This window comes from Alosa pseudoharengus, unplaced genomic scaffold (assembly GCF_046254945.1).
Source record: "Alosa pseudoharengus isolate Yale_2024_CS ecotype anadromous, Long Island Sound unplaced genomic scaffold, YU_APseudo_1.1 YU_APseudo_1.1_scf_23, whole genome shotgun sequence".
Taxonomy (NCBI): domain Eukaryota; kingdom Metazoa; phylum Chordata; class Actinopteri; order Clupeiformes; family Clupeidae; genus Alosa; species Alosa pseudoharengus.
The window spans coordinates 12,509,469-12,524,468 of record NW_027468685.1 but is presented as its reverse complement, the minus strand read 5'-3'; the positions used below and the strand labels follow the sequence as shown (position 1 = coordinate 12,524,468).

General features: G+C 40.3%; 1 protein-coding gene across 3 annotated transcripts in view; it reads left to right on the top strand.

The window, feature by feature from the left end:
• LOC143140574 (death-associated protein kinase 2) overlaps positions 1-11,213 on the top strand; it is a 33,473-nt gene extending 22,260 nt beyond the window's left edge. For all 3 annotated transcript variants that reach the window (XM_076301580.1, XM_076301578.1, XM_076301579.1), the window contains exons 5-12: positions 151-280; positions 3,292-3,340; positions 3,954-3,980; positions 5,128-5,280; positions 5,863-5,908; positions 6,528-6,617; positions 7,991-8,077; positions 8,633-11,213. In XM_076301580.1, the coding sequence (XP_076157695.1) occupies positions 151-280; positions 3,292-3,340; positions 3,954-3,980; positions 5,128-5,280; positions 5,863-5,908; positions 6,528-6,617; positions 7,991-8,077; positions 8,633-8,713 (663 nt within the window). In that variant the 3' untranslated portion in view covers positions 8,714-11,213. The remainder of the gene's footprint in view (positions 1-150; positions 281-3,291; positions 3,341-3,953; positions 3,981-5,127; positions 5,281-5,862; positions 5,909-6,527; positions 6,618-7,990; positions 8,078-8,632) is intronic.
• The last annotated feature ends 3,787 nt before the right edge of the window (positions 11,214-15,000 follow it).

Genomic DNA, 15,000 nt, shown 5'->3' with positions numbered 1-15,000 from the left:
TTATTTATTAATTATAGTATAATGTAGTACTGATTACTTTGTCTAGTTTGTCTTGTTACACATACAGTAGTATGTTATGTAGACATCAGTTTTTGGTTCATTGTTATTCATTCATAGTGGTGTGTGTGTGTGTGTCCTCATATGTCTTAGCCAGAGAACGTCATGCTGTCGAGCAATACCCTGCCCAATCCAGATGTCAAGATCATAGACTTTGGCATGGCCCACCGCTTCATCCAAGGGGAGGAGTACAGGAGCCAGGGAGGCACCCCCCAGTATATAGGTAAGTGGTGCTGTCCAGTCACCAACACATCACCTTCTTCAGACAACGATGTCAAAATGAGTTTTGCCTGTGTGTGTGTGTGTGTGTGTGTGTGTGTGTGTGTGTGTGTGTGTGTGTGTGTGTGTGCGTGCGTGTGCGTGCGTGTGCGTGTGCGTGTGTGTATGTGCATGTACAAGTTTGTCTTTGTGCTTGTGGCTTGCCAAAAAAAAAAGGAAAGGTCTATTGGTTTCCATGGAGACAGTAAGGGTAGGAAATGACTCTGCAATTTGGGTTGAGAGGGAAATGAAAGGAGTGGACCACGAGACTCACTGTTAATTGATTAGAAATGACTGCTGATCAAATCCAATAGCGGCTATCGCCATATGAGCCTTTTGGAAAGCCTAGATACCAATGTGCATATTATAACCATTACATTATATATTATAAACACTATAAAGTTATTACTCAGCAATGCTGAATGAAACCAAATTGAGATGTTTTCATGTTTTCTCAATTTGCGATCTCAAAGTGATCTTCAATGCTTTTTGTTAGACTACTCAGGTAGCCCTGAGGGGTATTTTACAAAGCTGGTTTCATCATGAGTCATCCACTTTTTACTTCCGTGTGTAAGACTCAGTTATATGACATAAAGCAGTTCAGTTTAGTTCAGTTCAGTTTAGTTTATTGTCATACAACACATGTTACACACATGAAAGAACAAAATGTGTTACTCAGAACCAGCAGCATACATAACATTTAAGTAATCCTATGTAATAAAATAATTTAAATAAACCTAAAAATGTAATAAATAGAATAAATAATGGAATGCCTAGTTAAACACCAGTCCAGCAGTAGTCACAGCAGTATACAACGTCATATAATTGAGCAGCAAGTAAGTAAAGTGCAAGTTCAAATCCTTGCAGAGCCTTGCTTTCTGTTGAATAATCTACTGATATGCCCTACAATGAACCGATGGCCTGTTTTCAAAAGTATTCAAAGTATATCTAGATATTCACAAATAATTCATATCAGCATGGAAATCATAGAGGCTCTGCTGATTAAGCCTCTTATGACATCAGACGAAATCACACATTGAATCTACTTACATGGTTGTGTGTCTTGATACCTGGCTGCAACTTAATTTCCCCCTGTGGGATAATAAACTTTGACTTGACTTGACTTGATTTCCCGCTTTGTCTGTGTACAGCAAGCACCCAATAGATAAATAATAACTAAAACAGGCTTGTGATTCCCACACACTTACAGCAGAGATGAGTAACGTACTGTTGACTTTGCGTTTTTATGTTTTTGTTGAACTCTACTCATTTTACTGTGCAGCCACAGGAAGAGGATCAACACTATAAGATTATCACAGATATTTAAAGCTTCTCCTTCTTCCTCTTTATGTATTTGTCATTGTTTATTTAATTCTCACAGAGGGCCAAGTCTCACTGTCAAGGATGACTCATTCAGTGATTTCATACAGCAGTGTTTCCCATACATTGACTTATTTGTGGCGGCCCACCACATTATCAACACTGACCACCACACAATGATTTTCCAGGTTGTACTAAATTGTGCTTAAATCTGGTTAGCATCATAACTACGCTGTGCTAATTTGTTAAAAACTGTTGTATTCAAGTTAATTCTGCAAACCAACCACCACAAATGGAATTCAATTTTGCGGGAAACACTGTACAGAATTACTATGATCACTTAATAATATTTAGAACAGAGGTGTTTAGAAGCAGTAGTAGTATACTGTCAGTAGGAAACTCAGTCTGGATGATGGTCAATCAAGAAACAGGCTTTATTCTTTCATTGATGTGCATCAAAGGAAAGAGACAAGTTTCTCCCAAAGGGATTAACCAGTATCTCTAACAAAAACAGGGAATATTCTGAACTTAAGTATGTTACAAACAATGGGGGGTGTGACCTTGTTCTAACTCTGTATGAAAATGTAATATGTACAGGTCACACGGGCAGGTCCACCAGGATGGTTTCAAAAGGACCCCGCCTTGCACCTGGCCAAATGTTATGCTAATAGATCTAGAGTTTGGAGCAGCTAAGCCACAATGGGAATGGGAAGGTGTAAAAGCCCTCCATTCCTGCAAACCTAGTATCTATAGACAAAGAGTCAATCACACCTGGAAGTAAGCAGAGGTGTCTAGAAAGTCCTCCACTCAATTCTGAACTTAAAACTACAGAATTTATAGACAGTTGATACAAATGTGTACAAAATGAATAAATAAATGAACATAGGAAATACACAGCATGTACAGTACATATACAGGAATGAGTCTGATTCACAAGTCTTTTACAACTCTTTGTTACACACTTCTTTCTGTTTCAAAAGTCTGAAAGCATTTTGTTTTTCAAATCCAGTTTACAATTTTGTCTGGTGTATCTGGGCACAATGAGTGCACCAGAGTGGTACCCAATCTCACGCTGCACACTGACACACTAGCCCTTTCCCATTACACACATTTTAATGCACACACAAACACACAAACACACACACACACACACACACAGACACACACACACACACACACACCAAAACTAACAGCCAAAATAAACTGGCATTTATCCCAGAATCAATTGCACTGCATTGCATTCTGAACTGCCTGTATTACAAGTCGATAGCAGAACTACACCGTTACATTGGTAAACATCATTTCAACAGCATGTTAACTGCACTTCCATTGTCAGAGCTATACATTATTGTTGTTCATTTAGCTGTTACTAACAACCTTTACAATAGGCTAGGCTGACCGCATAGCAGCTATAGTGATTTGGTTTAATGCCATCACCACCCTTTTTCTATCTGAGACCTAGAATAAATTAAATCCATAAAGACTTGCATTGTTAGGTCCTATCTGTGCGACGTTCTGGTTTTATTTATTTTTTTATTTTTTTTAAGAATTCCCCCTCGGCTCGTTGTGTTCTTCTTACATTACTGTTTGCGGAACCGTGAACCTTATTTTCTCTCTCTCTCTCATTTTTTTTTCTCACTCTCTTTGCTCTCTCAGCTCCTGAGGTCATTAACTACGAGCCACTGGGCACAGCGGCCGATATGTGGTGAGTACTGTACCACATAAACACGATCACAAACGTGTGTGTGCATGCACGTACACACACACACACGCACGCACACGCTCACACATACACAAATGCCCAAATGTAGAGAGTGACTCACACATGGATGCCTTTCCCTTGAGTGTTTGCCTTGCAGCTATGATGCAGACATGTTCCGACTTGATCAACAATCCTGAAGCAGTTTTGTGTGTGTGAAAGTATTTGCATGTCAGTGAATACATTTGCATTAATGTGCTCATTTTAAGTTTACACTACCGCATATATCTGTGTCAGACAACGTGGATAAACCAAATAATTTCGGTTAAACCATCATATTCTTTCCGCACAGTATCAGACATGCATGAATGTTTTGATTTATGTATGTATAAATGTGGTGATGGCTTAAATGATGTACCGTAGAGAGTAACTGGCTGGTCTGTTTTCCCCACTGCTCCAGCATGAAAAAGGCCTGTAGCTGAACAGCTTGATATGTTTTTCTCCAGCATGTTGCTAAGCGCATCCATCAGGCGCTGCAGGGAATCTGTCTCTGTATGTTTTACGTCATGTGTGGTTCTGTGGAAATGTATCAGTTATTTGCTCTCTGTTTGTTTTTCAGGAGCATGGGCGTCATCACTTTCATTCTGTAAGTCTCCCTCCTCTCTCTCTCTCTTTCTCTCTCTCTCTCTCTCTGTGTGTGTGTGTGTGTGTGTATGTGTGTGTGTGTGTGTATGATATATATATATATATGTGTGCGTTTGAGCTCAGCTGGGCAAGCGTTCTTTTTCTCTGCTGTCCATGCAGCACATGACTCACTTGGGGGAATCCATTTTAAACTATCCGACTCAAAGAGACCCCACTATCACTCCATTTGGGTCAGCGCCCTATGGGAGGATCTCACCGAGGGACGGGTTCCTGTTCCCCACTGAGGAAACGTTGTTTCCTGTTTTCATGAGTGATGTTGATTCAAGATATGGTTTACAGTATTATTTATTTCTGCTATTGTTTTCCTGGTTGGAAGAGTCCTCTGCATTGTCATTTAGCTTTATTAAAATGCCTTCCCAGTTGGAGGATGGGTTTTTTAGTTTGTAAACATTGCCATTAGGGTGTGTCTTTCTAAGGCTAGTTTCCAAGGTAGCGGTGGGCAAATAGAGTTATCCAACCATGCCCCTCCCATGCAAACGTGTATATACGTTTGTTTTGTTATCTTCAGTGGAATAACACAAAGGTGAATATAAAACAGAGAATGTAAAAGGTCATGTAAGTGCAGCTTTACACACATAGCTCATAGTAGATTGATGCTACTCAGTGTATGAGTAGTGTGCTTAATTTGTGTGCACACATGTGTAAGTTCAATTTCGTGTGGAGATTTTGAGAGGATTATGTTGATACACATAGATACAATTACACATAATAAACTGAATGTTGTGTAAGCTCATGAAGTAGGGGTCATCATTTGTCATTCAGCAAATAGCAAAAGAAATTGCAATACGTTTATGACTGAATAAAACAGATAAACTCTGTTCAACACAAACAATGAGAAGCCCCTGCTTACTCGTAAACTGCATGAACTAGTCAAATTATGAAGTTAGTCACAGTGTATGCCCAAACTAAAGGCACAGAGTTCACTGTTCTTACATGACATGTGTCACTCACTAATGTTCAATCACTAGTGTGGCTAAACAAACTAAAATGACAATCATTTGGACACATGGATGCTGCTACTCTATAGCACCTAAACACTACAGTATGGCAAAAGGTTTGTACAAAAAACAACCCCTCCTATTTTTCAGACTGAGTGGTCTCTCCCCCTTCCAAGGGTACACTGATGAGGAGACGTTACACAACATCGTAGGGATGGTCTACGAGTTTGACGACCAGCACTTCAGTCAGACCAGCGCCATGGCCAAAGACTTCATCCAGAAGCTCCTGGTGAAGGATCAGAAGTAAGGCCTCCTCTGGGCTTTTAGAAACACAATTATGATATGATGATGACAAGAATATCACAATACAGTGATTCTGCAATACGAAATACAGATTCATTGATGATACATTGTGATATCTGTGTAAATGAGGAGGAACAAACACTGTAAAAAGTGGATAGAGTTTTAGCTTAGTGTTCCTTAAAAATATTAAAATGTTGTTGTTTTTTTCACTCACACACACACGGTTCATCACAACCTTTGGAAGACACTACAGACACTTTAGACTACTGAAGACAGAACTGATCTGAACTATTTATTTATTTATTTATTTAACATTATTTTATTCTGCTTAGTTTTTCTTTCTTTTCTCCCTATTTGGCTTGAGCTACTTTCTGTAAACAGTTACCACCAACATTGTTGGTTGGCAATAAAATATATCTATCTATCTATCTATCTATCTATCTATCTATCTATCACACACACACACACACACACAGACAAACGTCATTGTTTGATAAGCTGGTTAGTATATTATCTCTGTTTTGTTATTCTTATATCTTTGTCTACCTATATATCTCTGTAATGCATTGTGTATTTTTGCAGGGAAAGGATGACAGCTGAAGATTGTCTACGTCACCCATGGATTAAGGTAAGGCATTATGGGTAATACTGTATAATGAATTTGAGATGCTGTGAGTATATTAAAGGAACCATATGTAAGATTGTGGCCAAAACTGGTACTGCAATCACTTTCAAATTACTGAAGAGTGGTGTATCCCCTCCCCCTCTCCCCTGACTGCCCAGATGCCGAAACACTACTGACTTTTTGTGATTAGTACAAAGGTGGAGGGTGGCGCATCAGGCCAAAACACAACATGACATGACAAAACACAACATCAACATCAGTTGGGGGCTGCAACTTCACTTTTTAAAATGACGATATCCTGGCCGGACTGCTGTTGTCAGTGATATAAGTATTTGAAATGAACATGATTTCTTAATGTCTAGTAACATACCAGGGCCATTTTATGATTAATTGAAATACATTTCTTACATACGGTTCCTTTAAAAATGCTTTATGTGTGTGGCTGGCATGTCAGTGGTGTGGGAACACAAGTATATGTCTGTGTGTGTGTGTGTGTGTGTGTTTTTATGTGTATGTTTGTTTTTACTTGTTTGAGGAAATAATCATTAAAGGAATTGTGGTACACTAGGACATGTCTAACTTGTTTTACCTGTTTCCACCCCCCCTGTTCCTGGTGTCTCAGCCTCTGACCAGGACACAAATTGCCAAGCGGAACCGTTCCTCCATCAACATGAAGAATTTTAAGAAATTCAATGCCAAGAGGAAGTGGAAGGTGTGTGTATTTGCTTGTACTATGTTTATTATTACATACATGGGAACATGTGTTCGTCTTTATGTGTTTGTATTCGTGCACACCTCCGCAGTACGTTACGTGGGGTGTGAGTCAGATATATGAGTTTGTATTTATATATTTCTCAGCTATTGCTATTGGGATCAGTTAAAATGTTCTAATCTCTTGTTTTAAACATTCCTCTGGTTGATATGGCTAACCAGATATTTTCGCCATGTATGGTTTTAAACATAAGACAACTCTTGAGAGACCAGAAGAAGGACTCTCTAGAGAGCAACTCCACTTTCACACAGGGTCTGTTTGTGTTCCCTCTGCAGAGATGACTCATCCTTATCCAACAGGCTCACAGTCAGAGAGAGCCATCTTGTGGTTGTTCGTTGTATTACACTACACTAGTCAGCCCCCAATCACTTTTTGAATTGTCTCTGCGAGATACTCTGGCAATGACTAATGAGCCAATTACATCGGTGTATCTGATATAGGTGGGGCAAAGGCGTGTTATCCAATTGCGTCAAAGTCCGGACTCAGTCAGTAAACATTGGTCGTTGCATAGTCTTATCCAATTGCGTGCAGTGAGATTTTCAAATGCACGCTTGGTGCCGCCCCTCGAGTTGAGCCATTATATTATTTGTGGCCAGACCCTTAATCGTTCTAGATTACCAAGGTCTGGAATCTCCGGGCTACAAACTGGGTGCAAATCTTTGCAAATGTTTAATGAAATGATCACTCTGTTGTCGCTCTCCTTACTCTGTCTTCACATGTGCGTTCAAGTCCTTTCTCTTCTCACCCTTTCTTGCTCTCCTTATTCACTCTCTCTTTATCTCATCTCCTTATTCACTCTCTCTTTCACTCCTCCTCATTCACTCTCTCTTTCACTCATCTCCTCATTCACTCTCTCTTTCACTCCTCCTCATTCACTCTTTCACTCCTCTCCTCATTCACTCTCTCTTTCACTCCTCCTCATTCACTCTCTTTCACTCCTCATTCACTCTCTCTTTTACTCCTCTCCTCATTCACTCTCTCTATCACTCCTCTCCTCATTCACTCTCTCTTTCACTCCTCTCCTCATTCACTCTCTCTTTCACTCCTCTCCTCATTCACTCTCTCTTTCACTCCTCCTCATTCACTCTCTTTCACTCCTCATTCACTCTCTCTTTTACTCCTCTCCTCATTCACTCTCTCTATCACTCCTCTCCTCATTCACTCTCTCTATCCTCTCCTCATTCACTCTCTCTATCACTCCTCTCCTCATTCACTCTCTCTATCCTCTCCTCATTCACTCTCTCTATCACTCCTCTCCTCATTCACTCTCTCTATCATTCCTCTCCTCATTCCTTTTCTCTGTACTCCCGTAGATGTCTTATAACATGGTGTCTGCGTGCAACCGGCTTTGTCGTCTGCAGCTACATTGCAAGACTAGCGCCTTGCAGGAGCAAGAGATGGTGAGAACTCCCCACCCAAACACACACTCTCACTTAGCAACTCATCTAGTAACACTTTTAGACTTCTCCTATTCACACCCAAATATGTATTTATTTTTTTGCATTCACTTGGAACACTCGTGTTTCACACTGCACTCTATAACCCCTTTAGGGGTTCACTGACCTCTAATCATTCTGTAACCATAACTGTCTTTCAAACAAGTTCTATTGTTTTCATTCATCCAAAAACTGTAATGAAGGGTTTCGGCGGAGAGTTTTTTGTGCACATCTACATTACATTACAAAAAATGAATCCACATAAACAGATTAAAAGATATTGAGATGGTATGTACTTATTTTGAGTGTGTTTAAATGTTGAGGGCAACTGTTGAAGATGAGGAGATTATTCTGTGGAGAGATATTTTAGATGTGAAAGTGCTCAACTAGACTTCCATCTATGTCACTCAGTCCAACTGAAATCATGTTCCAGGTAAGTTTCAGTTCACTTGAAAATAGGTCCTATCTGGAGATAAGAGACAAACATGATTGTAACTGTGTGTTTCTGTTCCCCTTCAGAGACAGTGTGAGAGTGACCAAGAGGACACCGAAACCAAACCTGCCTCACTCCTCCGTCGCAGACTCAGCAGCAGTTCCTAAAACCACCAGAGGGGGGCAGGCTCGACCGCACCAGACATCCTGACCAGTAGGTGGAGCGAGAGGAACACAGCCCGGTACCTGGAGGTACCTCCATTCTCCAACTGGGCGGACTCTACCAGTACAGAGTGCCCGCCGACAACAGTTCAGCAAGATGAAGCCTAACTGGGAGATGTGATGAACTTTCTCTCCAAGCTAATAATACATATCAGTAAAACACATTTTTCTCTGTCGCAAAACACTTGTTCTTTGCTTTTAGCCACTAACACCACAGTTAAATTTGATGCGTTAGCATATTTTAAGAAGATTATAGCTTCCTAGTCGACTCTTCCAGTACAGTCTGAACAGCGGTCTCTTTTCATAAAGGCAACAGTCCAACAGATGTGAGCAAGTTCCTCACAGAACAGCCTGACCTCGATAAATCTCTCCTGAAGAGGAAAAACTAATGGATGTCCATTTTTTAAGGACAGTCGCTATAGTTCCTGAATACTTTTGAATCTACGTAGACAACTGCTTCAAATTCATAACTGCACAGTGTTCAATGCATGTGTATAGCATGCAAACCTCAGCTGTCAGTGCAGTCTGTTGTATAAATATGCATATGTGCTTTTCATGGGGAAATGTAGTGGGAGATTTGAAGGGATAGCAGAATGAAGAATTCTGGACTACTCAGTGTGTCAGTGGGAAAGTGAAGGATAGTGTCACTACACCCCTGTGAACAGAGACTATAGCAAAGAGCAGTTCAATGAAGAGAAGAGAGGAGCGAGGAGGCTGGAGGAATCTAAGTACTCACTGTGAAGACGTTTCTTTGGAAAAGCCTCTTGAGTTGCACGCTGGCACACTGTCTCTTAGTGGAAGATAGCACACTTGAGTTGAAACTTTTGATACAGAATGGTAGCTCTGGAATGGGGTGGATTTTTACCCCATGCACGCTTTTGGCTTTAACCCTGTGCCCTCACTGGATAAACATGCTTGTCATGTGCAGTGTATGCATGCTTACGTTACTGGACGTACTGTATCCCACCCGTGCTGAGGTCTGGCTGAAGGTGTATGGTCAGTTATCCTCAGCTCTAAAGTTTATTTTCATCACAGTTGTAACATTTGTAACACAGAATGATTTGATAGCCAACAGTTAATTCTGATCACCATGTACATTGTAAAGATTATGTGCTTAATTTGCAGAACATGGACAGCGGCATGAATATGCCGGAAAAATCCGGAGACATATAACTACATACATTGAATTGTTATAACATCATAGGTTTTTATCTTTTTCAGTTTATGTCAGGATCTCTTAGCAGGTTCTTGCTGTACTAGCAGTATGGCTTTTAAAAAAAAAAAAAAAAATGTTGTGTTGTTTGCACTGTTTACACTGACTGCACCACAAGCTACTCTTCTCCTGAGTAAGAGAGGGGCAGAGAAACAAAGCTGATTTCTCATAGGATAGCCATTTCATCTAGATTTGAACAGGAATTTTACGTCTTCCTATCAGATTTGGGATCACTTCCATTTGGAAGGGTATTAGTAATAGCTGCACCATGATATTCATTTTATGTCTTGTCAGGTTGTGTGCCATAAGCATCACTGTAATGTTTAGTCATGTAGTTGTTGTCTGATATGAAAGGTGATTGATACAGCATGTTTTTGAGACAGCAAAAGGTTGCATGTTAATGTTAGATTATATTGTGTTATGACAGTGAACTAACCCATTACAAAAAAACAACTGCAGTTTTAAGTACTGTTCTGCACACATGGCCAACATATTGCATTTCTACAGGAAAGTGCAGTACTATGTAGTCCAATGTAGTATTTTATTTTATTTTATTATCATCTGCAAAATATTGCATTTCTTGCATAGCCTGGTTAACACCAGACCACTTTGCTAACAGGTTCGTCTGGGTTCTCCCAGGCTATTTATTGCATATGAATGGCAAATAATTCCTCCAAAACGGCTATTTTGATATTCTGACAACTGCAGTTTTGACACTTGCTTTCTTTTTTCTACGGGAAGGAAAACGGAACTTTTCACAGGATAGGAATGGTGAAACTTTTAAGCTGATGATACATGGGGCAACTTTTTGATCAATGTTGCTGAGAAATGTACCCATTATTGTAGTTCTGGGACGTTCCCAATGATATTGGGCATCCATTTCTTTTCTGGAGAACTTTAATCATATGTGGGCAAATTGTCATGATTATCCAATCAGAATAAATGGAACTGGTTTTGTGGTTGCCCAGCAACATTGCTCAAAAAGTTGCCTCATGTATCATCACCTTCACAGGTGATTCAGATATGCATAATTGTGTTATATTTGTCTGATAATGGAACACGGTGCAGTTTGTTTTATTCACAGCAACACTGAAGTATTATTATGTATTTGTAAAAGTGTTTTTAGTAATGTATGTCATTGGTTGGACATGTAATCTATGTTAGCCTACTGCTTTACGCACGCGGTTTGTCATTTGTATGTTTAACCATTAAATAATTTGTTTGGAAACATGATCATCTGTGAGCCATACTCTGTGACTGATTGGCAAACATATTGTCATCGTTCTATTTGAAATACTTAGTCGATCATGACTGATGTCTTTGAGCCTAACGCGCTCATGGCAACCTCCAAAACACAAACACTCTCTTCTATTCTTGATTCCGAGCTGTTCTTTTCTTTTCATGCTACAGGGTGACACGACCTTCTACTCACGTTGAAACAGCCAGTGCCACGCTAGCATGTTAATCAGCACCTGAAAGCCGCAAATATAGGCGTGATCTGAGCCAATAGGCGTGGCCATTTACGTCCACCACAGATCAGTGCAAGAGCAACAGATGTAGGATGTTGGCTCTGGAATTTACGCGTGCGGTTTGTACAGTCAATTGTGGTGATTTGTTAGTGATACTGAACATGAGGTGGTCGAGACTGTAAACATTCCTGGACTTACTTCTGACTTGCACTTGGATACTGCGTTTGAAAGTTTCAAACACTTCCAGGAGTCCTTCAGTTAAACGATAGAGGAATCCAGAATCAGTCCACTATTGCAGAATAATCACTCGGAAGACTTTTTCAGGTAATGTCGATCATATCAGTTTTCACACTCATCATGCATCATGTGTTGAGCATAAAGTTGAGCATAAAGTATTTTGTGTAACGCAGCCACTGAAACCATTACTTTAATTTATAAGCTTGGTAGGTTACAAGGAGCAGTCATAATATGCATTATGCTAGTATTGGCATAAGCCATGTTAGTTACACTTTGTTTTACTGTTTGTCAACTTAGAATGAATATTTCTTGATCTTAGTAAAGCTGTGTGCAAACTGTCCTCGTACGCCTTGGGCAATGTGGGCATCTCCACAACCACACTGTAACATGAGCTTAAATATCGGATCATCGTTTTGGCATGTAACACCTGCGGTCTCTGGCTTTGGAAGACCCTCACTCCGAACAGTAATATCCTAACGAAGAAGTCACAGGAAAAAGCGACACGCACCTCGCACGCCTGTAAAATGCAGATGGCTAGATAAGAACATTTCATCACTCATAGACTACTGAGACAACGGCCCTGGTGTCACACAGAAAACAGTGAGCTGTGTGTGTGTGTGTGTGTGTGTAAGTGTAGCCTGTGTGTGTGTGTGGTGGGGGCTTTCCTAATTGGAGTCTTTGGCACTATCCCTGACACACCACCCTTAGTGCCCCATTTCCATCTTAAAGAGGCTTGCTAATGAAAGTCCAGGGGAGGAGAGAGTGTGTGTAAGAGAGAGAGTGGAGAAAGGACAGAGAAAGAGGTTTTAGGCCCCAGGGTGCTATTTAGTCACCTAACCCTTTTGGGAGGGCTGAAAGGTTGGCCTACCAGGAGAGAAAGACAGGCCAATACAGAGAGGGGAGGGGGGATTCCATCAAGTGAGAATGGAGGATTATTCTGTGTTTAATGTTGAAGGTACTCATAATACCTGAGATAATCTTAGGGCTTTGCGCTAAAGACTACATTTCAACAGTCCTGATTACCTTTGTTAGGAGGAAAAGAAGGAGTTTAACAAATCGATGCCGACTAGAAATAACGCTCCTCAGACTAGAGGGCTCTCTCTGTTTTCTCCAGCTCACCCTTTTGCTCTAGTGGTTTGTACAGTAGCATGCATTTGATTAGTGTTTTATCTGCAGGTTTTGAATAGACACAGTTGACTAACAGTGTCAAGTTTAGAGAAGTCCTTAGTGATGTCGGGCCGCTGTTGTGCCGTGGTCTGGATTTAACAGCCTACCAGCTGCCACCTCCTCCAGCAGCAGCAGCAAGCACATTGAATAAGAATGACAAGACAGGCAGGAGAGGGACAATAGAGAGTAGTTGATGTGTTTACAGTGGGAGAGGAGCAGGAAAGGACAAGGGGGGTGGATGCATGGAGAAAAAGAAGATGGAAATCAAAAATGTAGCACATGACATTAAAGAGGCCTTGTGTTAATGTTTTCCAATGCTTGGGTTAATAATAAGAATAGTGCAGCTTCCGCATTGCAAACTATAATGCTATTTATAAAGGCTGAATGGTTTGTTTATGACCATTCATAAAAATGAACATAACATCCAATGAGAAGACGTGTAGACACTGGCACACACAAAATCAATAAAACATGTTGTAAGTTGCCTCAAATGCTGAAGGAATGGTTTATTCTTTTATCAAATGCACTTGCTTTGTCATAACCAGAAACATTTAAAAAATAAAACATGAAGTGTTGAATGAAGAGCGAGTGAGGTGAGGTACATGTGTTTTCTGCTTTTGAACCCCTTGAACTCTGCCACATCGGTTTGGTGTCATCGCTGAGAGAGGACCCTTTAATGACTGGGCCTTAACAATGCGGAAGAACTCTTCAATATTGAAACGTGTCTCCACTCTGAACTTGGCATGTATGTTGATGTTAAACCTGGCGCTAAAGCATACAAATGCTCCTACACCTTGTACTCTAATTCTCCAACCGGCTAACTGACAGCTTTTGTATTGTGTAACAGTGGCATAGTGCATATGGTGTTTTGAAATGATTTTAGGGGTCAAGTCAATCAATTGCTGATATGAACAGCTTGGTTCCAAAACTTGGTTCCATATCTCTGTTTTTAAAAACATTAAAAAGTCAGGCTATTTGATTGTGTATTTCAGGTAATTCAATCAAATTGCAGTTGTGTTGTTTTGATTGAGATGAAGATAAATCAAATAACAATACCCAATTACAATTGTACGGAAATTATTTGGAAAACAAAATGTAAAAGAAATATTTATGAAAAAATCTTCATATATACAGTTAAATTGATCCATATTCTGAGGATACTTACTTACTTATGCAAAGTGAATTACTGATTGCATGGGCCAGTATACCTTGAGCAACTTGGGGAGTATATGCATTAATGTACACATTTAGCATGTACTGTGCCATATTTGACTAGAATAGCCATTGCTTTTTGTATAAGAAGATGATCGAAAGTAAGACTTAGCCTAGCACCAGCCAATGAACTGAAGGCTAAGTTTAAAGTGAGGAGATGACTTGATCAGAGGAAGTGATCTGCTGTTGTTCCCGAAGCCGCCTTTCGTCTCTGATGCTAATTCCGTTGTTAGGGGAGACTGACTTTGCCTGTCTGATGAATTGCATAAATTGTGTGCCTGCAGGATGCACCTGTAGGTTGAAGCTGTCTCTCACATCCATATACTGTATATATACAAGAAGCTGTAAATCAGAGACATTTCTCCATTGTTCCCCATGTTTGCTCAGTGGGATAAGGAGTGAGGACCAGAGAGGTAGAGACATGAATGAGGGATCAGTGAGAGGAGAAAGGAGAGAGGGGGGGAAAGGAAGGAAATAGAAAAAAGAAGTATCAAGAGCAAGTAACGGTCAGCCAAACAATACTCTGACTCTGCAGTCTTTTATCAGAGAAAAACATCTCATCTCATGTAAGAATAAAGTTTCCCTCTTCTGTCTTTCTTTTTTTTACTGTTCTCTATCTCTATCTCTTTTTCTCTCTCATACACAACACACACTTTCTCTCTCTCTCTCACACACACACACACACACACACACACCCTTACACACTGGGCACATCTGTGATTCTGACCTTTCAAAGTTAAGCCTCTTCACAGGAAAGCTCCCAACCCATGTGACGTAATACAGTGTTGCTACAGTGACTTGTTTTATTTTTTCTGTAACACACACACACACACACACACACACACACACACACACACACACACACACACCTACTTTGAGGGGCCTTAGCTAGGGTGTTTCATTTTCTGCTATTGCTTACACACTTACACATTCAC